Source organism: Salmo salar, chromosome ssa15 (assembly GCF_905237065.1).
Source record: "Salmo salar chromosome ssa15, Ssal_v3.1, whole genome shotgun sequence".
Lineage (NCBI taxonomy): Eukaryota > Metazoa > Chordata > Actinopteri > Salmoniformes > Salmonidae > Salmo > Salmo salar.
In genome coordinates, this window is record NC_059456.1 from 29,061,165 (window position 1) to 29,085,329 (window position 24,165).

Sequence of the window (24,165 nt, forward strand, 5' to 3'; positions counted from 1 at the left end):
AGAAATTATTATTTTATTCAAAAACATGCATGCCGGTTATTGGCACCCCTAAAATTCTTATGAACAAAATCAAATTGATGTATATTCAGATTTTATGATTTGTTCATTTTACAGTTCATCTGAGTCTTTGGGAACTCCATGACTTCCTGTTTCACTGGGGTATAAATATGAGGTGACACACAGGCTAAACTCTCTTTGTCATCCTTCAACATGGGAAAGGATAGAGAACACAAAAATGAAATGAGACAAAAGGTTGCTGACCTTCACAAATCAGGCAATGGCTATTAAAAAGGTAGCTACATACCTGAAAATACCCATCTCTACTATTAGGGCAGTAATTAAGAAATGTAAAACTGGAGCTGTAATGAACCTTCCTGGAAGAGGACGCATGTGTATTTTGCCCCAACGGACAGTGAGAAGGATGTTCAAGTGGCAAAAAAATCTCCAAGGATCACCGTTGGAGAATTGCAGAAGTAGGTTACATCTTGGGGTCACCAAAACTACAATTCGGTGCCATGACCAAGTTATTTGAAAGGATTGCCAGAAAACCTCTGCTATCACCAAACCACAAACATAAGCGCCTGGAGTTTGCTAAATGTCATTGGAACTTTGATTGGAACCAGGTTCTATGGTCTGATGAGACTAAAATATAGTTTTTTTGCAACAAACACTAGAGTTGGGTTTGGTGTAAACAGAACCATGGTCATGCAGAAAAGATCCTAATTCCCACTGTGAATGAAGTATGGTGGTGGATCTGTGATGTTGTGGGCCTGTTATACTTCCAAAGGCCATGGGACCCTTGTTAGGACACATGGGATCATGGAATCCAAGTACCAGGAGATTTTAGGTCAAAACCTGTCTGCCTCTGCCAGGAGGCTAAAACTGGGTCGTCATTGGATCTTCCAGCAGGACAACGATCCAAAGCATTCCTCCAAATCTACAAAAATGGTTCGCTGACCATAGAATCAAGTTTTGCAATGGCCGTCCCAGTCCCCTGACCGAAACACCATTTGAAAACCTATGGGGTGAGCTGAATAGGAGAGTCCAAAAGTGAGGACCAAGGACTGAAGGATCTGGAGTGTTGATGTATGGAGGTATGGTCTCAAATCCCTTCCTAGGTCTTCTCCCACCTCATCAAACATTATAGGAGACGACTCAGACCTGTTATCTTGGCATCTTTTTGGTTCATATTTACCTAGGGTGCCAATCATTCAGGAGGGCACTATCTACTAGAGAGAGCATTTCACTGCACCTGCGCTAACATCTGCAAAACTGTACGCGACCAATAAACTTTGATTTGAGTTTGAGTGTTCTTTGAACTCACGTGTGATAGGGAATTATAGGTCATAAAGTATCTCGGGGTCAGTTGCCACAGTGAAGTGATTTTACTTTGTGCATTTCAGTTTTGATACAATAACATTTCCACATGTAAGGAAAATGTAATGATACAGTAGCTTAGTGGCCATCTGAAAGAAAGGATTTTCTATTTTTTTTAAAGACCTTCCAGACGAAAGGCAGTTTCCATTATGACAGGCATATCCTGTTCAGCAATGCCTCTCTTCCTCTCGCTCTGTTCTCGAGCCCATCATCCACAACAAAGTTTGAGTGCTCTCTGTCCAAACATACTGCACATTATGTGGTTCAGCCAGCCCGTCACTAACTGAGGCACTCTATTAGAGCCCGACCGATATATCGATTCACCGATATTATAGGCCGATATTGGCCTTTTACCGCTGTATCGGTATGGGGCGACAATTCAACCAATATGTAATAAATAGGATGAAAAAACATATCTCATGCTTATCTGAACACTTGCAGACATTCTCATGTCATTATTGTCACAATGTATTAAATCAACATTTGAAGCATAGTTATTGAACAATTTCTCTTTTGGATGGCAAATTCTGAAAATTCACTATAGAAAAATGACACTAATTTCCCCGCTGTAAAACAGTATATCACAGATATATCGGTATCTGCAAGTTTTGTCCCCAAAGAAATCTGTATCGGACAAAAAACATAAGATTAACTTGGGCTCTAGTCACTTCATTACTGTATTACAGCATTGAACCACAAACACTATGGACATCTCATTGCTGTATTACAGCATTGAACCACAAACACTATGGACATCTCTTTACTGTATTACAGCATTGAACCACAAACACTATGGACATTTCATTGCTGTATTACAGCAGTGAACCACAAACACTATGGACATCTCTTTACTGTATTACAGCATTGAACCACAAACACTATGGACATTTCATTGCTGTATTACAGCATTGAACCACAAACACTATGGACATTTCATTGCTGTATTACAGCATTGAACCACAAACACTATGGACATCTCATTGCTGTATTACAGCATTGAACCACAAACACTATGGACATCTCATTGCTGTATTACAGCATAGAACAACCACACATTCTTCCCTGAGTCGAAATACTGTATGTGTCCAGGAGAGAGTTGGAGCTTTAGGTAGCCCTGATTTTTAGATGGTGTTCAGTCTGTTAGGTCAGTCAGTCGGGGATGGTACTACCAGATATATATATTAAGGAAAGGATGAGATAGGAATCCCATTGGGCAATGAATGCTAAATGTATAACACCCAACCCAACAGACTGTCGACCAATCGCGTTCACGTTGTCATGCTGCGTTACACAGTTGCTAAACTAATCATCACGCAATCCCTTCAAAGTTAAGTGTCACTATTCCAAAGCTATACAATATTACAGAGAACAAGTTAATTATCTCACCCCAGAAAATATTTCTAATTTTGTACTTATTGTTCACTAAATGCATGCTAATGTTGGGTTTTTGAGCTAGTGCACAATTGACTCCCATTCACTCCTTGAAGGAGAGCTGTCCTTGTCCCAGAATCGCCGGGAATGCTCCTCATGGCTCATTGACGACGCATGGGCAATGTACACAATGGGCATTAATACGATTCCAATGGAGTTTCCCATCTCCTCAAAAGTCTCTCTGGTACTTTGCCTATCATTTTTTTTCAAGGCTGCTTCATCCTGGTACTGTATCAGTTAAGAGCCATAACTCTACTGCTAGGCTAGGCTAGCCCAACGCTGTTCTGTCATGGCGTTTCTGGGCGGCTGCCATAAGTGCTGTTTGTAGCCTGGTCGGGATCAGGTTTGACAGCTCTAATAACCCTGCACACACTCACCGTCTAATCCATAAATGGCTCTATGATAAAAGCTAGAGTGACTGGCTGCCTCTTGAGATTTATGTCAAATGCCCGTTGATTGGAACAACACTGACTACCTCCAACTACCAAGGTTAAGGGCTTGTAAGTAAGCATTTCACTGTAATGTCTACACCTGTTGTATTCGGCACATGTGACAAATAAAATTTGATTTGAAATTGTGATTTTCAAAATCGTATCTCTGGGTCCTTGCCTGTGTCTAATGTAAATTATAGTCCTCACATCTCTGTTTTCAGTCTGTGTAAGCATTTGGCCTATTATGATTCGAGATACAGTATGCGTTGTATGGAGTGTTTATTAAAACCTACTAAAATATTCCATTAGTATTACTCTCAACTGCACCTGTTCTGTCACGATGCACATAAGCCAAGTACCTGTAAACTTGTCGTCATTCAGCAAATGTCTGTTTGCCCTTGCACTGAGGATGTGAATTGAGGCCTCTGTATACTGTATAGTTTGGCTCTGTTTCAGTCAGTATTGACATCCAATCTGCCCATGAATTTTTATAAAGTTTTGTACTTTTCTCATGTCATGACGGGTCTTTTCCTAAGTTACATTCAGTTGGGCTGCCTTGGCAACAGTTGACTGCAGTTTGTGGGTAATGTTGTTTAGGCTACAACCAGGAAAAGCTTTTGTTGACATCGATACCATGCAATGGTTGTACAGTCGCCCCATTTAGGAGTCTTAAGGCTCAATGACAATGTAGACTAAATGTTGTTTTCATGTCATCTCTGGTTCCAGATGCACCCTCCACGGAGCAGCAGGAGCTGTTCAGCCAGAAGCTCCAGCAGTGCTGCATGCTGTTTGACTTCATGGACTCTGTCACCGACCTGAAGAGCAAGGAGATCAAGCGGGCCACGCTCAACGAGCTGGTGGACTACGTCTCCACCAACAGGGGCGTCCTGGTAGAGACAGCCTATCCGGAGATCTCAAATATGGTGAGTGGGCTCCTTACACTAACAGCCTTTTCACGCTACTGAGTAAAACCGAGCTGAGACTAGCTGTATGGTGTTAGCCTATTTACGCATCCTCCATAGTTGCTGAAATGGACAATGTGAAGAAAACATCCAGACCAGCGCAGAACAGTTTGTTAGTACAATAGTGTGAAAATGGTATACCAGAAAACTATTTTGTTTCGTCACGGTGAAACAATTAAGCACCCTGTCCCTGACATAGAAATTTCATCAAGCAACATTGGGAGATTGTTATACTCCGGGGCTGGATTTTATACTCCTGGGACCGGATTTTATACTCCTGGGACCGACATTTCTTGTCCTAATATTTCTACATTATTTCCATTCTTTTACTTTTTAGATTTGTGTCTATTGTTAGATATTACTACACTGTTGGAGCTAGGAACACAAGCATTTCGCTACACCTGCAATCATTTACATTTACATTTTAGTCATTTAGCAGACGCTCTTATCCAGAGCGACTTACAGTAGTGAATGCATACATTTCATACATTATAATTTTTTTCCCCCCGTACTGGTCCCCTGTGGGAATCGAACCCACAACCCTGGCGTTGCAAACACCACGCTCTACCAACTGAGCCACACATGGCAATAACCTCTGCTAAATATGTGTATGCAACCAATACATTTTGATTTGATTTTAATCTTTATCCTGGATAGAACGCTACTAAAAAGGAGAGAAAGTGGTCATTTTAAACATGAACTTCAATTGTAATCAGGGTTTGAACGAAGAAGAAAAAGTACTGGGGCCTCTCGAGTGGCGCAGAGGTCTAAGGCACTGCATCGCTGTGCTAGAGGTGTTACTACAGACCTGGGTTCATTCCCGGGCTGTGCCACAACCGGTCGTGGCAGGGACTCCCATAGGACGGCGCATAATTGGCCCAGTGTCGTCCATGTTATGGGAGGGTTTGGCTAGGGGGGCTTTACTTGGCTCAACGCACCCTAGCGACTCCTTGTGGTGGGCCGGGTGCCTGCAGGCTGACCCCAGTCGCCAGTTGAACAGTGTTTCCTCCTCCACGGCTGGCTTCCGGGTTAAACTGGCGGGTGTTAAGGAGCGCGGTTAGACAGGTCATGTTTCGGAGGACAAATGACTCCACCTTTTATTCTCCCGAGCCCGTTGGGGAGTTGCAGCGATGAGACAAGACTGAAATTGGGGATAAAAAATATACATATACAAATAATATACAAAATAATAAATATACATTTAGAAAAAGGACTTATTCGCTCCTAGCTTGGTTATCAAAACAACTTTCCATACTCACAAAAAGCTTATTTCTCTACAATGTTGTGCACGAATGTATTTACATCGCTGTTAGTGAGCATTTCTCCTTTACCAATATAATCCTTCCACCTGACAAGTGTGGGATATCAAGAAGCTGATTAAACAGAATGATCATTACACAGGTGCACCTTGTGCTGGGGACAATAAAAGGCCACTCTAAAATATGCAGTTTTGTCACACAACACAATGTCACAGATGTCTCAAGTTTTGAGGGAGCGTGCAATTGGCCAGCTGACTGCAGGATTGTCCACCAGAGCAGTTGCCAGAGAATTGGATGTTCATTTGAAAATGTCCCAGTTCTTCCATGGCCTGCATACTCACCAGACATGTCACCCATTGAGCATATTTGGGATGTTCTAGATTGACGCGTACGACAGTGTGTTCCGGTTCCCGCCAATATCCAGAAACTTCGCACAGCCATTGAACAGGAGTGAGACAACATTCCACAGGCCACAATCAACAGATGGAGATGTGTTGCGCTGCATGAGGCAAATGGTCACAACAGATACTGACTGGTTTTCTGATCCACGCCCCTGCCCTTTTTTTTAAGGTATCTGTGACCAACATCTGTATTCCCTGTCATGTGTAAACCATAGATTAGGGTTTAATGAATTTTTTTTCAATCGACTGATTTCCTTACGATCTGTAACTCAGTAAAATCTTAGAAATTGTTGCATGTCGCGTTTTCATTTTTGTTTAGTGTAGATCTTGAATAGGAACAGCTGTCATTCTTCGATATGTGAAATGAAAGGGCCTTAGGATATAACCTTGTTGCGCACTGTACACAGTCGCTATTCTCTGAGCGACCTGGGAGAGAGGCAGTGCTCCCAAAGCCCTCACACACCTTCAGCTCCAGTCAGACCTAAAGATTACCCAGACCTCTTAATCACCTCGCTCATCCTTTTGCCCTTGTCTCAACCCTCACCGCTAGCCATGGTGCCAGACCAGACAGAGAAGGACGACCCAAACGCCCCCAGTCAGTTTCCAGCACTCCTTCAGTTCAGCACTCGATCATCAGGATTCAGGAAGCAACTAGCTGTCTCTTCTCCATGCCACCTTGAACAACTGTCTCTGGCATCCACTGCTTTCCTCTGCTATGCGAGGGGCTAAGCAGTATATTTATTGATCTTGATATATCAATCAAATGTATTTATAAAGCCCTTTTTACATCAGAAGATGTCATGAAGTGCTATACAGAAACCCAGTCTAAAACCCCAAACGGTAAGCAATACCGATGTAGAAGCACGGTGGCTAAGAAAAACTCCCTTGAAAGGCAGGAACCTAGAGAGGAACCAAGCTCTGATGGGTGGCCAGTCCTCTTCTGGCTGTGCCAGGTGGAGATTATAAGAGTATATGGCCATTAAGGCCAGATTGTTCTTCAAGATGACCAGTAGGGTCAAATAATAATCACAGTGGTTGTCAAGGGTGCAACAGGTCAGTACCTCAAGAGTAAATGTCAGTTGGCTTTTCATAGCCAAGCATTCAGATGTCGAGACAGTAGGTGTGGTAGAGCGAGAGGGAGAGTCGTTTAACAGCAGGTCCGGGACAAGGTAGCACGTCCGGTGAACAGGTCAGGGTTCCATAGCCGCAGGCAGAACAGTTGAAACTGGAGCAGCAGCACGACCAAGTGGACTGGGGACAGCCAGGAGTCATCAGGCCAGGTAGTCCTGAGGCATATATCACATTTTAAGGGTGTGTCAGACAGAGTAATTGCTTATCCAGATGTAATTTTATGGGATTGCTATCTAGGAAGATCAGCCCTGCATTACCTGACATTTGGCTAGTACTATTGCTCCAGGCAGCCACATTATACATTAGCATGTCTACTTATTGTCAGCTTACTGTGAAAATGTTCTGCACTTGTTATTTACAAGCTAGAATTAGATGGTTGATATACTTGAAAATTATTAGTAATAGATAATGACGTTGTGAGAGGTTTTATAGATGTGTGAATATTATCTCCCTATTCCAGAGTAGTGTGGGATAGCAAATGTAGCCCAGTTAGTTAAATCAACAATTGTTGGATAACTGGGTATTTACCTATATTTTTGTTGTGGTGAGGCACATCTCCACTGCCATTTAGACTCATCAGCATATGAATCTGAGGGATTGTGTCGCCGCTCACCAGCCAGGCAAGGTATGGATAGATGTTTCCCATCCTTCCATTGTTTTCCTCTTCATGTTGATGTTAATCACCAATCCAAAATGGCTGCTCAAAAGAACAACAACCAGGAACTAGACTACTTTTTCAGTTCAGGTAGCAGATAATGGACCCTAACAGATATTTATGTAGTTGGTGTTTTATATTAAGTAATATACACTGAGTGTACAAAACGCTCTTTGGAATGCTCTTTCCATGACAGACTGACCAGGTGAAAGCTATGATCCCTTATTGATTTCACTTGTTAAATCCACTTCAATTACTGTAGCTGAAGGGGAGGAGACGGGTTAAATAATAATTTTTAAGCCTTGAGACATGGATTGTGTATGTGTGCTATTCAGAGAGTGAATGGACAAGACAAAATATTTAAGTGCCTTTGAACAGGGTATTATAGTAGGTGCCAGGCGCACCGGTTTGAGTCAAGAACTGCAACGCTGTTGGGTTTTTCACATTCAACAGTTTCCTGTATGTGTCAATCAACAAATGGAGGCTGTTCTGAGGGCAAACTCAATATTAGGAAGTTGTTTCTAATGTTTTGGACACTCAGTGTACATGGGTTCTAACTTGAATAATTCTTGGTTTACAATTGTACAATTTATGCTACCCGTATATAAAAGCCACGAAACTGCCAGAAAGCCTCAAACGCTCTCCCCGGTTTTAGCTTGTCGTCTAGCTGGCTAGGTTTAGGATATTTACCAGCCCATACCAGTGATAAACGTAGCTATGTTATCGACATATGGCAGTACACAAACAAAATCAAGCTGACTTATTTTGCTAGCTAGAAAGAAGTAGCCACAAATTCATTCAGAAACAGAGGAAGAGGATAGCTAGCCATATCAAGCATTTCAGTTTACCTCGCACTTGGCAGGCTGTATAGTAACAGCCCCCACAAACACCTTAAAAACTTGGCCTATACAGTAACGGTGAACTCCTTCGTGGACAAAACTACTCTTTCCCATAGGCTTGTACTATTTATAGTATGACAGCATCAGCAGTTAGCTACCAACAGCTGGTAGACATGTTAACATTTGGTTCGTTTTATCAGTGTTATTTAGATGAAGATGTGCGCTAAATGCGTTATAGCTAGCTACTGTTAGCATAGAGGTACCAAGCTAGCTCTTTCACTTACCCGATTGAGTTCCATGCCCTCTTAAGCCCATGATAATGCTCGGTCTCTGCTGGTGCTGCTGGCAGTTTGACATGCTTTAGAAGCCACATTGATGTTAGGGACAGCATCCACTTTGAGAAGGAACTTCTTGCTGAAGCCCTAATTCCATTGTTGATAGCCATGGAAGTTCTCATGGATAAAATGTGTCCCTCGGTAGATGCCCAATTTGCCCGCCTCATTCTAATATCACACTTTCTTTTTTTTAAATTTAAACTTTTGTCATTTATCGGGGGATTTTTTCCGAAGTTAGAGCTAATTTGGAGAAAACCTCAAACCCAACTTTTTGAACAACTTTGTATTATAACAATTGATTTGAGTTTGTAATTTGGGAATGTTTTCTTGGTGTTCTAAGTTACTATTATATGCATTGAGAAATGCGTGCTACACTTTAACCGCCCTGGTAGAGCTTTCACATGTAGTTTGATTATTTCGATGACAGGCTGGGACATGCGTATGACGCAATCAGTGAGAGTTGGCCAAATGTAGCATTCAGTTGGTTGCGTAAATTGTGCTTAACCCACCTCTTTCACAGGTAATGTGTATGTAACGGGAAGCATCCTGTTAAACTGTGGAGTGTGGTTGAGTAGCTCTGTCTTTTTCTGTAATAGGTAGTCACTCTTGAACACAAAGAAGCCTGGCCCGCCTCTATCAGCCTCACAGTGACTCACTCACACAGCTTTTACTGTGCCACGGATACGGACTCACTCGGCGGCGCTGCCAAGGGAACCGCTGATTACACACGGGGATAGGTTATCATCAGCACATCCTTAGCTGTCGTGGCCAAGGGGACTGCAGATTACTTGTGTGTCATAGGTAATCGTGTAGGCATCCTTCCTAGGAGGGACCTATAGATCTCTATGTGGCAAATGGATAATCATACACATCCAGGGACCGCTGCTTGATTATACTGCTGGATAGGTTGTTGACTTGTCCGTCTTGAGTGTTGATGGCTCTCTACCTGTAGAGTAGCCTCACAACTGGGCATGTTAGGAGGAGCAGGGCCTCTGAATAGGGTTAGTCATTAAAGTTGGTCTCACCAACAGCACCCCATCTATCAGTGCTATTTATCTGGAGGCCGAGGGCTGCTCTGAGCGAGAGGAGGAACCATGGTGGACAGATGGGCAAGGGCGTCGTCGGGATTCTCCATTCTCTGCATCCCATGATAATGAAGTGGTGGGTGTTGAAGTGCAGTCCATTATGCCCGAGCCACAGCGACCGCTTTGATCATTGAGGCAATGGAGAGTACAAACAGGTAGATCATAAATGTAACCATGGCTCTTGCTGAAAAAAGCCTCTGCCCCTGGGTGCTGATAGATGAAGGGTTTAGCCTCTGTAGTTGCCCACTCTGTTTGACACACGAGCAGTGTAATATGAAAGACAATCTTTACAGCTGTCTCAGTTTCAAGGTGAAGAATGTTTGATTGACTTCATATTGTGTAGGCCTATGATTTTGCCGCCTTCTTTTGTCAGCGATGAGGATGGGAGGACCGAGGGCTTACGCAGAGATACTTTCAGACCTCCGATTTACATTCAATTCCTTGAACTCTGGCATTTATGGTATAATAGGTCCATTAAACTACATCTATAACTGGATGATTCATCTCTATCCACACCATCTCTACCCTTTTCTTGCGCCCTTTTACTCTTTTGTACAGCACCCTTTACTTTATTTCACTCATATATATATATATATACATACATACACACACACAGTACAGATTTAGCCTGGTCCCCCGCAGGTACCACTGAGTGAATGGGGCGTTGCTGTGTCACACACACAGTCCCTCAATGACCCCACAGAGCTTAAAACCTTCTGGTGCCATTAGTGCATTTCACTTACAGTTATCGACCCCAACCCTGGATAGAGAGACACCCCCCTTCTCTCTCTCTCCGTTTTCTCTCTCTACCATGCACTCTCCTGTTCCCTCTCCTCCATTTCTTTCCTTGTGTTCCCAATCTCCCACTGTGTATTTTAACATGTTTGATATGTGTGCCGTGAAATAATAATAATAGTCACATCCATGCGGGGTAATCAAAGTACATTCATGGTATGACACTCTATTTTCAGACTAACACAATCATATATGAATTTTAAAAAAATATGCAGGTATTTCTTCTGGAAATTGAAAAGTGGCTGATGTTACAGTACATAAATGATTATACAGCTACATTATAACATTATAATGCTGCTACAGAAGCACAGCAAGAATGAGCTAATAGTGCTACAGAACTGAACTAATAGTGCTACAGAACTGAACTAATAGTGCTACAGAGCTAATAGTGCTACAGAACTGAACTATTAGTGCTACAGAGCTAATAGGGCTACAGAACTGAGCTAATAGTGCTACAGAGCTAATAGTGCTACAGAGCTGAACTAATAGTGCTACAGAGCTGAACTAATAGTGCTACAGAGCTAATAGTGCTACAGAGCTGGACTAATAGTGCTACAGAGCTAATAGTGCTACAGAGCTAATAGTGCTACAGAGCTAATAGTGCTACAGAGCTAATAGTGCTACAGAGCTAATAGTGCGACAGAGCTAGTAGTGCGACAGAGCTAATAGTGCTACAGAACTGAGCTAATAGTGCTACAGAGCTAATAGTGTTACTGAGCTAATAGTGCTACAGAACTGAGCTAATAGTGCTAATGGTGCTACAGAACTGAGCTAATAGTGCTACAGAGCTAATAGTGCTACAGAACAGAGCTAATAGTGCTACAGAACAGAGCTAATCAGAACAGAGCTAATAGTGCTACAGAACAGAGCTAATAGTGCTACAGAACAGAGCTAATAGTGCTACAGAGCTAATAGTGCTACAGAACAGAGCTAATAGTGCTAGTATGTGTCTGTGTGTCGCAGTGGTTGTTATCAGCCCCGGGCAGTAGTCTTGAGGTATTCGGCGTCAGGGCAGGATGAGTATCACACTGTTGCTTTATGTCCCGCCTGGCAGCCCTCCCTGGAATGTGGCCCATGTGACACCACCAGCAGCCAATCAGCTGCGTTATACCAGACTAGAGCAATATGCCTCTGAGTGAGCCCAGGAAAAAAACTATTTCACTGTTTCACTGGCTTGTTTAGGATCAGCTGGGCATGTTCAGCACAGGGTGGTGAAGAGAACGCACCCAAAGCAGTGATATGAAACTGTGTTAGCTACTCTCATCTAACACATGAAATCACATCATACACAGATTACATCAGTTAAGGGAAAACCATATAGTCTAGAAAAAGAGTTGAACAATTTGTCCTAGTTTTACTAGCCTCGGACCTGTGTCCCCCACTCTCCACTTTACAAACCCAAGCAGGATTTGATTGTTCAATACAAAGTTATTGTCCAATGTGTATTTTTCTCTTTCTTTCTGTCTGTTAGTTTACTCAGTTTGGTGTTGGGTGTCCCTAATTGAGGCTGTCGGTTAAGGTCCAGTCCTCCTTGAACACCTTAGAGAGGTGAATGGAGCGTCGTAGCTGCAGATAAAAGGCTTTGTCACCGGCTGTAGTGGGTTGTCTGTCGTCTTATCCCGTATCCATGGCAGAGCGGCCCCACACCTAATGAGATCTGGCCAGATTAAACCCTGAATGGAACTACACAGAGACGGCGGGGCGAGGCAGGGCTGCACCTGTAGACCATCCAGGGACCCAGAGAGGTGTTATTGAGGTGGAGTAGGTTCCTTGAAGTAACGGACAGGAAATGCAATACCACCCTGAATACCACTTAAAGGCCTGTCTTCAAGACGACTCTCTTAGGCACAGCACTACAGTGTCATTAGATTGAGCAGCTTTCATTCTGAATGAGACATGAACTTGGGTGAAGGAAAGGCTTAGCACATACATAGTTATTCTCGAAGTAGCTAAACAATTCAAAAGTAATTCCAGTACATACTTCCAACAATTTTCCATCTACTCCCCCATGCTATTGTTTAACACACTATCTGTGTGTGAGAGTGGCAGGGATGTGTGACAGGCTGCTTGTTTGAACACCAGTGGTCTGAGTCATTAGTCTCCCCCATTCCCTTCCTCCCTCCCTCTTCCCAATGTCTCTTCTTCTCCTGATGGTCTCTGTCAATTTCCATGAATAAAAATATATGTTTCCAACACACACATGCACACTGTCTCTCTCTAACATCCACCCACCTCCTCCACCAAGGCAGTGAGATGCAAGACAGTGTCCAACAGCACCCCGTTGCTTTAGAAACCTCAGCCAGTGAAAGGAAGACTCTAAAGCGTTCTTTACACCAAGGAGATCAAAGCGACCCAAGCTGTTAGTTAGCTCCAGCTAATTACATATGGCGTCATCTTTGTAGTGTGTGTACCGTGCACTCTGGGAGCCTGTCGCAAGGCTAATTTTATAGTCAATTAAACTCTAAGGAAATGGTATAGTAAGTAGCAGCAAGCTCTTCGGCATCTCAAAAGTTGCGTTACTGTCAGCTGAAGAATGTTTTACTCCTTCGTCACCCCTTTAGAGCTGTGTGGCTTGTCAAACTGACAATAGGTAATTGGGTGTTGTCAACACACACACACACACACACACACACACACACACACACACACAGTGCAGAATGGTAGCACTCTTGCCAGCCTCTCTGTCGTCGTGTGTGTCACTCCAATTCCTCCCCTGCTAAAAATAAACCTCTGCTGCAGTGATGGTGGTGGTGATGACCTGCCTCCAAACCGAGTCTCCAGCACAGAATTGTAATTGGGAGATGTGGCTGATGCAGAATCCTTAATGGATTTATCTTTGCCCCCCTCCGTTTTGATTCTATTATTCTCTACCCTTCGCCATGGTAATTATAAAATATTGAAACATGCTTAGTCATAATCAAGTAAAGAGGAAGTTGTCCTACGCCCCCTCTGTAAATTACTGCCAGTTGTGTTTATGCAGCACAGCATGAATATGATTTGCTCTCCTGGGTCACGTTAGCTTTCAAAATTCTGCATTTTCAAAACACAGACCCTACAAAAATCTTAAAAAAAAAAAAAAAGAATAGATTTCACCTTTTAATTAAACAAACAGACAATAAATACATGGCTCCACTCAGTGTTCTAGAATGCAGGAAAATGCAGGTCAGTTCAAGACAGTGCTATGTGAATACTTCCTTTTCTTTACCCTATGTCATTATAATCACATGCAACAATCATTTGTAGTCTGAACGATATTATAGCCGTAATATGCTTGTAGCCTACTCAACACTGTTGATGAAATACAAACACAATAGGAGCGTTGGAAAAATGACACGCTCGCCACACGCATCTGATTCATTTCATTATTTTACATTTTTAATTATAACCACAATGTAACAAATAATCAAACTGTGGTTCGAACTTCAGCAAACAAACCAGTGTGAAAACATCCGCATAACAAAAAGTTGTCAACATAAGTTCTCATCTCCCTCCTTTGCGCTCTATTTTCTCCTTGTCATAAAGGGTGCATGCCCGAGCAAAGTAAACATTTCAGGACTCCAGTGCCCCCATTTTTTAAATTGTCATTAGTATCTCTAGGTGATCAGTGCCTATGCAGGAGCATTTCTTGGGTCAGAATTTGGTTCTGGCAGCTGAATCCCCTTTCAGCTCAAACACTGTACACGAGTAGGACCACAGCATGCGCTGTGAGCTGAGCGTGTGCTGGGAACACCTTCCAAATGCCACTGACTGAGACTCCCGCCACATACACCCTCCTCACAGACCGGCAGATAGAGTACAAGTGATTTGGAGGGTTGATGAGACGCTTCGGATAACTGCAGCGAGTCTATTAAAAGTTGGAACTTGAAATGTTATGTCATGGTCAATACACTTGCGTTTTCAGAATGCAACAGATTTTTTTGTGCTTTTTGTTGTTGTGTGAAACAGCCTACAGGCCTCGCAAATTCACTTTAACACACAGACGCATGAACACACACACACACACACACACACACTACTCCGGGTTGTAGGGGTTGGGTTACCTCTGTGAACAGGCTGGTCTTTAGTTCGTACAATAGTTGAACTCTTCCTACAGTGCCTTCAGAAACTATTCACAACAGTTTTTTTTGCACAATTTGTTGTTTCAAAGTGGGATTAAAATGGATTTAATTGTACATTTTTTGGGGTCAATGATTACATAAAATACTCAAATCAGAGTCCATGCAACTTATTATGTGACTTGTTAAGCATTTTTTTACTCCTGAACTTATTTAGGCTTGTCATAACAAAAGGGTTGAATACTTATTGACTGAAGACATTTCAGCTTTTAATTTTTCATTTGTTTGTAAACATTTCTAAAACATCATTACACTTTGACATTATGGGGGTATTGTGTGTAGACCATTGACACAACATGTCAGTTAAATCCATTTTAAGTGTGAATACTTTCTGAAGGCACTGTGAGTAATCTCTTTTATTTGTGGTACCTAAATTTGAATGCAGAATTTAAACCGTTCTGTGAGTGTGTTAGTCAGGCCTTCTTTATATGTCGGATATTTTAGAGCAGACTGAACAATACAATAAAACTGTTTCCATGCATTCTAGACTACATTCGATTAGGCCTGTCCGTTGTTTGTAGTTTTTCAACAGAAACTTGTCTTTCAGTCCCAAGATTTTGAGGAGAGCCTCTTCTCTCCTTCAACCCTCCCTGTATGTTTGGATTGTTCTGTGACTGTGTTCATGGTAAAGCACCCGCACAGCAGATAACAGCCTACTTATCGTCCCTCACTCAGCATATTAGTGGAGAAAACTGCTACTGTTCTCTGGGTATTAATACAATGATAGGAGACTCGCAGCTTTCATCTCCCTATATGCAAGGGAAGCATCCCTCTATTTCCCAGCTGCAGTGCAAGCTGTACTCATCTACATTGGGAAAAAGATAGTAGCTGAAATTGTCATTCATTTTCTGTCTTTGTTTTGATTAAAAGTTAGTATAACCTATTGATATGCAACCTGGTCACTCACTACTAATTTCCTAGATATCTTCATTTCTCTATAAAGCCCTAGTGGGCTAGTTATTCTGCAATGTAGTTTACGTCATGTCTGTTCTGGTAGTGGTACCATAATGCTGTGTTGATTGCTGAATTGATGTGAAACACTTAAAGGCCATCCTCAATGGGAAAAGTAATGTCCGCTAGCGTGGGGAAGGACATCTAGAGGCCTGCACAGGCATGAATTTTAATCCCTACCCATGCCCCCGACGTTCAGGCCCTACCCTACCCATGCCCCCGACGTTCAGGCCCTACCCTACCCATGCCCCCGGCGTTCAGGCCCTACCCTACCCATGCCCCCGGCGTTCAGGCCCTACCCTACCCATGCCCCCGACGTTCAGGCCCTACCCTACCCATGCCCCCGACGTTCAGGCCCTACCCTACCCATGCCCCCGGCGTTCAGGCCCTACCCTACCCATGCCCCCGGCGTTCAGGCCCTACCCTACCCATGCCCCCGGCGTTCAGGGCCAACCCTACCCATGCCCCCGGCGTTCAGGCCCTACCCTACCCATGCCCCCGGCGTTCAGGCCCTACCCTACCCATGCCCCGGCGTTCAGGCCCTACCCTACCCATGCCCCCGGCGTTCAGGCCCTACCCTACCCATGCCCCCGGCGTTCAGGCCCTACCCTACCCATGCCCCCGGCGTTCAGGCCCTACCCTACCCATGCCCCCGGCGTTCAGGCCCTACCCTACCCATGCCCCCGGCGTTCAGGCCCAACCCTACCCATGCCCCCGGCGTTCAGGGCCAACCCTACCCATGCCCCCGGCGTTCAGGCCCAACCCTACCCATGCCCCGGCGTTCAGGCCCTACCCTACCCATGCCCCCGGCGTTCAGGCCCTACCCATGCCCCCGGCGTTCAGGCCCTACCCATGCCCCCGGCGTTCAGGCCCTACCCATGCCCCCGGCGTTCAGGCCCTACCCATGCCCCCGGCGTTCAGGCCCTACCCATGCCCCCGGCGTTCAGGCCCTACCCATGCCCCCGGCGTTCAGGCCCTACCTCTGCCAGATTTAAGGCCCGGCATGAAATCAGAAATAACTTCCTCCATTAGTAAATTCATTAGCTGCTCCTATGCCTGTCATTGCTCCCTATGCTCGCTCTGCATGCGCTCTGCCCATGGCGCTCAGAGTCAGAGTATCCATAGCAACGGCTCTGCTTGGGCTGCTCTGCTGAATGAGGAGACATGAGAGAGCAGTTAGCTACTTTATGTCACTCTAAACTCAGATAAAACTCAAGTACCATTATTTTCTTTGAAATAATCTCTCCTGTCTTATATTTGATGAGGTTGAAGCGCTTTTGACACCATGTTATGATCTTAGTCAGATATGACTGTACAGCACAAGCAAATGGCTCAACTTCAATATGTTAGTGATCAAATTAGTGATGCCCTGCCCATGCCCTAGTTATTGATTAAAAAAAACAGGCCCTACCCGATGTATAATCGGGGCTCCCGACATCCGGCTGTGATTGGGAGTCCCATAGGGTGGCACACAATTGGCCCAGCGTCGTCCTGGTTTGGCCGGGGTAGGCCGTCATTGTAAATAAGAATTTGTTCTTAACTGACTTGCCTAGTTAAATAAAGGTCAAATAAATAAAAAATTGGGGGTCGGGTAGCAGAGCTCTAAGGGCATCCCATTCTGATGTCCTGGGAACACCCATCATCCCAGGCATTAAAATGCATTGATTGAATTATGAGTTACACCTGTGGCACTATCATTACAAATGTCTCCAAACGAGAACTTTCTCACCAGAAGTAATTATCCCATGATGTGTGATGATTAAGAAGTGCTAGGCCTTTATCTTAATTTCTCTAACTAAATATAGGACACTGTTGAATCTCCTGATGTGGTCATATTACTGGAAAACTGTTTAAATAAGTCCGGGATAAGGAAGCTAGGACTATCATGAGGCTTTTAAGGAAGTTGACAGCAGCTAGGCGTTTGGCTATAAAGTTTTCCCTCAGGACATCAGCAAATCCACAGTGTAACTTTTTAATGTAACCTAGTATTCTTAGACTTCAGTCTGATTGATTGTTACAGCGGGCCAAACTGCATTGGACATGAAATGCCTTAGGAAATATCATTCTGGTTTTTCTTTCATTATGTATTGTATGAGTGGAAACCTAATGAATAATAAACAGTGTATTGTAATACCTCTTGTCTTGTAATATGTCTTGTGACCACCTGTTTTATTCTTTGAGTTTCATGTAGCTCTCCAAACCTAAGGTCGAAGTTGGCTATGTTCAGTGGGTAAAAGTTTGCCGTTTGTCCAAGTGCTTTTGAGTCAGTTTTTGTTGTTGCAGTTTTAGTGTGTTCATGAAATGCCCTCTTGTTCACAGATCTGCACCAACATATTCCGGACTCTTCCGCCAAGTGACAACCCTGATTTTGACCCAGAGGAGGACGAGCCTACTCTCGAGGCCTCGTGGCCACACATACAGGTAAAACCACATCACTTCAACTTGACCTCTTCTTAACTCTACTTGTATTTACATATGTGTTATACCTGGTAGTATGAGCTATATGTATATTTCATTTGGCTCAGATTTATTTCGTTGACTTTTCCCAGCTTGTCTACGAGTTCCTCCTGCGATTCTTGGAGAACCCAGACTTTCAGCCCAGCATCGCCAAGCGCTACATTGATCAGAAGTTTGTGCTGCAGGTAAGCATTGCAATCTGATGTCACCCGTCAATGACTCATATCCCCTAAGATTTCATGCCATCGTCAGTCAAATGGCCACGTGACATCGCCATCAGCAGGGGTGTGTGTATTCACTTGGAGGCAAATGGGCCAAAACATTGAACTTGTCCAATAAGAAAGTCTTGTTTTCGGTTCTTAATGTTTTCTGTTGCATACACCCCTGGTTTGTCAGTGTTGTTCGAAGCTATTGTATTTATTACCAAATATTGTAGAGACTCTCATTTTCTGTTGTTTACTGATGTCACTGTCAGTTCTCCGTGGAACAAAAAGGGTACACACAGAAACAAGGCCAAACTAAGTGAAGTCAAGAAGACAGACCTGGCAGCCTTACAAGCCTCAGACTGCCTGCTTAACATCTTCTCTTCAAAAGACTCCAGTACAATACATCAAACACCAACCATGTTTGAATAATCATTTGGTAAATTAATCTGTTTTGTTAAAGTGGTCATTTTGATTTGGCTTTGAACAAAAGCGGCACCAATGTGCAATTCTGTTTTGCGCTCCAGAGCAGAAAGGTCAGCGTATGACCGACCGAACCCAAAAAACATGTTTGAGTGATTATCTCTCCTGGCAGTTATCAAAGCCTGTTTTTTTTTTTTTAACGTTACATCCTGTGAAAGTTAGTTTGGAGCATAACATTTTACAACGAGTACATTTCTTCAGTGTTAGTCTCAGTATTTAGCCTAGCTTCTCACGGGCACATATGCCCTGATCCCAGATTGCCCGAGTATGTCTCAATGGTATTTCACCATCTTAACGTCCCACCTTGGGTCGTATTCATTAGGCACCAAAAGGTAGAAAACAGACTGAAATTGGAAGAGACAACCTGACATTTCCGTTACAAAACGTTTTGCTGCGGTGTGCCCTAATGAATACGACCCCGTCTCACCCTTGCTGGAGCTCTTCAGCGGTAACCTGCTGGGGCTGTGCCGTGCGTATTTATCGAGCCGTCCTCCTCTCCCTAGAGCGAGGGAATTAACAGGGACGAACGCTATGGCCTGGAATGTTGGCTGAGCTGCAGCATCCGAGGTGCTCTGGCTGAGTTTCCATGATGCGAGTGGTGGAGTGGTGTCGTGGGGAAGCTTTAAATAGCTCCCTATTGTTTACTCTGTTGGAAGGGAAAAGGGGACTGTGGTCGGAAAGAGGCTGGTGAAGGGGCCGGGCTAAGGGGGGACAGAGAGGACAGGCCCTGTTTTTTCTGTGGTTTTATTCTCAGTGCTCTCTCCTGTCTCTCTATGACTGTTGGAGACAGACCTTGACATGGGAGAGGGACTGTACAATCAGTTCACATTGGAACGTTAGTGTATTTATAGCCGGCTGTATTTCATTTCATCAGGTTGAGCTGTCAGGACATATTTTATGCATAGTTATTTATTAGGGAAATTGCACTCTCTGTGAATGTAGTAGTCTTTGAAATTGTGTAGTACGTGCAGAGGGGAAGGAAGTACAGCCCTGTCATTACCAGAGTTGCGGAGGTGTTGTCACCATAGAACGGCTTCCTGTCGCTCTGCTGATGCTGGACAGAAAACTCCTCTCAAAACATCCACATGAAAGCCTTAGGTGTCGTACTCTCCCAAATATTCAATCAGTTTGAAGAAATTAAAGCATAATTTTAAATGTTTCCAGGTGATGTACATATTGCAGCGGGCACTGGTTTTTCTCCCAGTTACTGGGATGCCCACTAAAGAATGGAATACATACAATTGTACCATGATATTTGATTAGAAAGCTCTCTTTCAAAGTGTTTTGATATTTAACAAGGAAGCCGTTGAGTCCAGATCTTATGTATTCTATGTTTCTTGTCTCTGGATGTGTCACAGATAGTCATCATGCAGAGCTCATTGTGTGGTTAGTGGCTGCTGCTGTGGTATGATCAGAATGCCTGTGTCTTCACTGTCAGCTATGTGCCTGTCAGGGCAGGGGGACTGGGAGAGGGCCTGGTGGGACAACAACATGGCAGGGGAAACACTCAACACATTCTGTTTTGACTGGCTGACTGGTTGGCTGGCTGGCTGGTTGACTGACTGACTGACTGACTGACTTGCTGAAGGCAGTGAGGAGTTATTCTCACCAGCCCTGCCCATATCCTGAAACTGAACAAACCCTTTGCTGTTGAACAAGCCTTCTAGTCACTTGAAAAGATGCTTTGGTAGAACTGAACTGAAACCTATTGTGAGGCATGCATTCAAATTACAGTGACACTCTCTCTGTTCCCTTGTTCCTCACTTTTTACTTTCTGTTTGAACCTATATCTGTCTATATACTGTGTATGTCTACGCACGCACAAAATGATGTACCCTTAAGTAGTGTTAAGCGGTATTGCCTCTGCTTCCTGTATATAATACAGGTTAGGCTACTGACTGTAGAAAGAGGCTGTTTGCACAAGTCTAATCCCGATCATTAGATATATGCTGTGAATCCATTAAGCCCTGTGTTGTCAAAACAACAATACTTAGTGACAGAGGTCTCTCGACCTCCGTACATTCTCTCTATGTTCTCCCCCTCCTAATGCACGGTTAACCTGTCCAGGCAGAGCTCTCTGTGAGGGTCTTGCTGTGACTGTCTCAAATGGCACTCTGTTCACTATAGGGAATCCCATAGGGCTCTGGTGAAGGGTAGTGCACTGAATTGGGTATAGGGTGTTATTTCTGATGCAGCCCGCGTCTCCGATTTGAACTATTCTCATGCAGGTGGGATTATTATTAAATGGCGCCGTCACGTCATTGGCATGCAGCGAAAGGAAAGAGAGCTCCAGGGGGGCTGTTTTTACCTTTGAGCACAGACTGAGGCTTAGCCGGGGCAGAGAGGAAGTGCTGGAGGTCACAACCTCCCCGTGGATACACCCCAATTATTTACGTAGCTGCTCCAGACCCACTTCCTCCCTTCCTCCCTCTCTGACTTCTCAATCAACACAACTACAGTGTAGACTGTACGTGCATTACAACAAGCCCGTATTAAAAGTCTGTCTGTCTAGAGCTCAAATGATGCATGCATGCATGCACACGTGCATAGTGTACACCCAGCGCACAGCAGGGGGTGCGATGATGGGTTTTCTGTCACGTAGTGTCAAGCTCACCTGACACCTGAAAGGTATTGACATGCATTGTTTCTTTTAGCTTCTCTCAGAGAGCTGCACATAAACAGACAGGATGAGGATCAGCCATTTTGTTTATGCACCATTCTCCTTCCATCCCAGTCTCAGTGGGTGTCTGGGCTTTGTAAAAATAGAGACCTGTTGTTCTGCTTCCCTATTGATAAAACTGGAGGTACTTTCTCTGAGGTTTAGCAGAATGTCGCTCTTTGTGTTGCTGCTTTTATCTGCAGCAGGAAGTAGCCTTAGACCTGCAGAGAAAATAACTACTTTGATTGTAGCTTTTAGAAACCTGCATGAAACCGGCTTCTTCTGAAAAATAGTAATTTCAGTTCAACCATGACTCATCAGTACCATGACTCATCATGACCCTTTTGCAGAGGAAATTGACATTGTTGGAGGTTGGTTGTAATAGCTCTGTCACAGTGGCAACAGCTCTGGTGGACATTCCTGCAGTCAGAATGCCAATTGCACACTCCCTCAAAACTTGAGACATCTGTGGGATTGTGTTGTGTGACAAAACTGCACATTTTAGAGTGGCCTTTTATTGTCCACAGCACAAGGTGCATCTGTGTAATTATCACACTGTTTAATCAGCTTCTTGATATGTCACACCTGTCAAGTGGATGGATTATCTTGGCAAAGGAGAAATGCTCACGAACAGGGATTTAAACAGATTTGTGAACAACATTTGTGTGCATATGGAACATTTCTGAAATATTTCAGCTCATGAAACATGGGACCAACACTTTACATGTTGCATTTTTGTTCAGTATTTAATGTGATTTAAGATTATCTTCAGCTCAGGGCTCCAGTTATGCAATTTGTTTGCTAACTTGCTAGCTAGCTTGCAAGATCAAACTTCTTGGTTACAGCAGAGACAATCAACCCCTGCTGGATCGAGATTCCTGCTCCCTAAATTGTTTTCTGCATCAAAAAAACATCCCTTGTGTGGACTGCCGGTAATATCGTATACCCCGGTATGGTACAGGAACGGTATGAAGGTATGACCATCTGAATACCACCCAGCCCTACAGAACACAACCCTGGTCAGAGCTGTTCTACATCTATAATGTCTCGTTAGCTACAGTGGGGAAAACAAGTATTTAGTCAGCCACCAATTGTACAAGTTCTCCCACTTAAAAAGATGAGAGAGGCCTGTAATTTTCATCATAGGTACACTTCAATGATGACAGACAAAATGAGAAAAAAAATCCTGAAAATCACATTGTAGGATTTTTAATGAATTTATTTGCAAATTATGGTGGAAAATAAGTATTTGGCCAATAACAAAAGTCTATCTCAATACTTTGTTATATACCCTTTGTTGGCAATGACACAGGTCAAATGTTTTCTGTAAGTCTTCACAAGGTTTTCACACACTGTTGCTGGTATTTTGGCCCATTCCACCGTGCAGATCTCCTCTAGAGCAGTGATGTTTTGGGGCTGTCGCTGTGCAACACTGACTTTCAACTCCCTCCAAAGATTTTCTATGGGGTTGAGATCTGGAGACTGGCTAGGCCACTCCAGGACCTTGAAATGCTTCTTACGAAGCCACTCCTTTGTTGCCCGGGCGGTGTGTTTGGGATCATTGTCATGCTGAAAGACCCAGCCATGTTTCATCTTCAATGCCCTTGCTGATGGAAGGAGGTTTTCACTCAAAATCTCACAATACATGGCCCCATTCATTCTTTCCTTTACACGGATCAGTCGTCCTGGTCCCTTTGCAGAAAAACAGCCACAAAGCATGATGTTTCCACCCCCATGCTTCACAGTAGGTATGGTGTTCTTTGGATGCAACTCGCCGTTATTTGTCCTCCAAACACGACGAGTTGAATTTTTACCAAAAAGTTATCCTCTTCAGCGTCTCGTCCCGTCAGCGGGATCAAAATCCAGGGAAAACTCCTAGCGACATTAGCATAACGAAATGTAATATTTTTTTTTTTCAAATATAGGACTGTCTCATATCGTTTTATAGATACACCTCTCCTGAATCGACCCACGTCGTCCGATTTCAAAAAGGTTTTACAGGAAAAGCAAATCATTAGATTATGTTTGAGGAGTCCATCGTAAAAGCAGCAAAATAGCCATTTTCCGACCAACCACATGCATCACAAATAACCAAAAAACAGCTAAATGCAGCACTAACCTTTTACAAACTTCATCAGATGACACACCTAGGACATCATGTTACACAATGCATGCATTCTTTTGTTCAATAAAGTTCATATTTATATATGAAAACAGCATTTTACATCGGGCGTCTGACGTTGACTAACTATTTTCCCGTCAAATGCAATCCGGGGAAACAGAGCTACAATTTACTGAATTACTATTCGAAAACATGTTTAAAATGTAATATTGTCATTCTAAGATTTATAGATGAATATCTCTTGAAAGCACCTGTCATACCAGATTTAAAAATAACTTTACTGGGTAATCACACTTAGCGATAAAAGGGGATGCGATACTCAGAAAATGAGCTAGTAAATACAGCTCGGCGCCATCTTGGAACAATCGCATATCACATCTAATGTTGTATAATATTGTCAATAATCCCTTACCTTTAGTTGTCTTCATCAGAAAGCACTTCCAGGAATCCCAGGTCCACAACAGATGTATTTTC

At 43.5% G+C, this 24,165-nt stretch overlaps 1 protein-coding gene across 1 annotated transcript in view; it reads left to right on the plus strand.

Annotated features, from left to right (window-relative positions):
• The window catches only part of LOC106571204 (serine/threonine-protein phosphatase 2A 56 kDa regulatory subunit alpha isoform), an 88,029-nt gene that overhangs the window by 43,194 nt on the left and 20,670 nt on the right, over positions 1–24,165 (plus strand). Inside the window, exons 2-4 of the mRNA XM_014143986.2 lie at positions 3,966–4,162; positions 18,087–18,188; positions 18,317–18,409. Of these exons, the coding sequence (XP_013999461.1) occupies positions 3,966–4,162; positions 18,087–18,188; positions 18,317–18,409 (392 nt within the window). The remainder of the gene's footprint in view (positions 1–3,965; positions 4,163–18,086; positions 18,189–18,316; positions 18,410–24,165) is intronic.